The following is a 2813-nucleotide window of genomic DNA, read 5'->3' as shown; positions in this document are numbered from 1 at the left end:
AATTCAGGGGAATTCCCAAAATTTCCCCAAATCCCACAGGACGCGATGCGATTGTACTACGTGTGCACGGCCCCGCACTGCGGCCACCGCTGGACGGAGTGACCCCACCAGTGACCCCAAAAGGGGTTCTGAGACCCCAAAATCACCCCAAGAGTGATCCCGGGCCCCAAAACCACCTCGGGATGGACCCTCAGGACCCCAAAACCACCCCGGGATTGAACCTTGGGACCCCAAAAGTGACCCCAGGACCCCAAAACCACCCCAAGAGTGATCCCGGGACCCCAAAACCACCCCAAGAGTGACCCCATGGTCCCAAAATCACCCCAGGATTGACCCTCGGGACCCCAAAACCAAACTGGGACACCCAAAAGTGACCCCAGGACCCCAAAACCACTCTGGGATGGACCCTCAGGACCCCAAAATCACCCCAAAAGTGTCCCCAGGACCCCAAAATCACCTCAGGATGGACCCTTGGGACCCCAAAATCACCCCAAAAGTGTCCCCAGGACCCCAAAACCACCTCGGGATGGACCCTCAGGACCCCAAAACCACCCTGGGATTGAACCTTGGGACCCCAAAAGTGTCCCCAGGACCCCCAAAACCAGACTGGGACCCTCCCCAGGACCCCAAAACCACCCCAAGAGTGACCCCATGGTCCCAAAATCACCCCAGGATTGACCCTCGGGACCCCAAAATCAAACTGGGAGCCCCAAAAGTGACCCCAGGACCCCAAAACCACCCCAAAAGTGACCCCAGGACCCCAAAACCAAACCGGGACCCCCAAAAGTGACCCCAGGACCCTAAAACCACCCCAAAAGTGACCCCAGGACCCCGAAACCACCCCATGATTGACCCTCGGGACCCAAAATGACCCCAAGAGTGACCCCAGGACCCCAAAATCACCCCGGGATGGACCCTTGGGACCCCAAAATCACCCCAAGAGTGATGCTGGACCCCAAAATCACCTCAGGACGGACCCTTGAGACCCCAAAATCAAACTGGGACCCCCAGAAGTGACCCCAGGACCCCAAAACCACCTCGGGATTGAACCTTTGGACCCCAAGAGTGACCCCAGGACCCCAAAACCACCCCAAAAGTGACCCCAGGACCCCAAAACCACCCCAAGAGTGATCCTGGGACCCCAAAATCACCTCAGGATGGACCTTTGGGACCCCAAAACCAAACTGGGACCCCAAAACCACCCCGGGATTGAACCTTGGGACCCCAAAAGTGTCCCCAGGACCCCAAAACCACCCCAAAAGTGACCCCAGGACCCCAAAACCAAACTGGGACCCCCAAAAGTGACCCTAAGACCCCAAAACCGCCCCGAGATGGACCCTCAGGACCCCAAAACCACCCCAAGAGTGATCCCGGGCCCCAAAATCACCTCGGGATTGAACCTTTGGACCCCAAGAGTGACCCCAGAACCCCAAAACCACCCCGGGATGGACCCTCAGGACCCCAAAACCACCCTGGGATTGAACCTTGGGACCCCAAAAGTGTCCCCAGGACCCCAAAACCACCCCAAAAGTGACCCCAGGACCCTAAAACCAAACTGGGACCCCCAAAAGTGACCCTAAGACCCCAAAACCGCCCCGAGATGGACCCTCAGGACCCCAAAACCACCCCAAGAGTGACCCCAGGACCCCAAAACCACCCCAGGATGGACCCTTGGGACCCCAAAAGTGACCCCAGGATCCCAAAACCACCCCGGGATGGACTCTCAGCACCCCAAAACCACTCCGGGATTGACCCTTGGGACCCCAAAAGTGTCCCCAGGACCCCAAAACCACCCCGGGATGGACCCTTGGGACCCCAAAAGTGACCCCAGGACCCCAAAACCACCCCGGGATGGACCCTCAGGGCCCCAAAACCACCCCAAGAGTGACCCCAGGACCCCAAAACCATCCCATGATTGACCCTCGGGACCCAAAATGACCCCAAGAGTGACCCCAGGACCCCAAAACCAAACCGGGACCCCACAACCACCCCAAGAGTGATCCCGGACCCCAAAACCACCCCGGGATTGACCCTTGGGACCCCAAAAGTGACCCCAGGACCCCAAAACCACCCCGGGATGGACCCTCAGGACCCCAAAACCAAACCAGGACCCCCAAAAGTGACTCCAGGACCCCAAAACCACCCTGGGATTGAGCCTTGGGACCCCAAAAGTGTCCCCAGGACGCCAAAATCAAACTGGGACACCCAAAAGTGACCCCAGGACCCCAAAACCACCCCAAGAGTGACCCCAGGACCCCAAAACCCCCCCAGGATTGACCCTTGGGACCCCAAAACCAAACTGGGACCCCAAAACCACCCCAAAAGTGACCCCAGGACCCCAAAACCACCCTGGGATTGACCCTCAGGACCCCAAAACCAAATCGGGACCCCCCAAAAGGGACCCCAGGACCCCAAAACCACCCCAAGAATGATCCCAAAAGGAATTCCCCAAATTCCCCTCCCCCCACCAATTTTCCCCATTTTTTTTTACCCCCATAAATCCAAACAGACTCCACGATTTTTTTCTGGGAATTTTTTATTCCTATCCACCAGAATTTTTTTGGGGCATGGGGTGGAGGGGATTAAATAAGAGAAGGGTGAAATAGGGGGAGAATCCCAACATTTTGGGGGAATTTTTTTTTTTTTTGGGAATCTCCCCCCCGTTCATCTGGAAAGTAGCAAAAAATTGGGGGGGAAAAAAAAATACGGGATAAAAACTGTGCCATTTATACAAATATAGTGTTTTATAAAGAGATGTTTTGGGAATTTTTTGGGGGAATTTCTGAGGAATTTGGGGTTTTGGAATTTGGGGG

The 2813-nt window shown here is 56.2% G+C and overlaps 1 protein-coding gene across 1 annotated transcript in view; it reads left to right on the top strand.

The window, feature by feature from the left end:
• LOC130587533 (DNA-directed RNA polymerase II subunit RPB9-like) overlaps positions 1–1713 on the top strand; it is a 5011-nt gene extending 3298 nt beyond the window's left edge. The window contains exon 4 of the mRNA XM_057388514.1: positions 3–1713. Coding sequence (XP_057244497.1) covers positions 3–102 — 100 coding nt within the window. The 3' untranslated portion in view covers positions 103–1713. The remainder of the gene's footprint in view (positions 1–2) is intronic.
• The last annotated feature ends 1100 nt before the right edge of the window (positions 1714–2813 follow it).

The sequence above is a fragment of the Malurus melanocephalus genome, unplaced genomic scaffold, assembly GCF_030028575.1.
Source record: "Malurus melanocephalus ecotype Western Australia unplaced genomic scaffold, MMel_1.1 scaffold_2057, whole genome shotgun sequence".
In the NCBI taxonomy this organism is placed as follows: domain Eukaryota; kingdom Metazoa; phylum Chordata; class Aves; order Passeriformes; family Maluridae; genus Malurus; species Malurus melanocephalus.
This window is presented reverse-complemented; position numbering and strand designations above follow the sequence as displayed.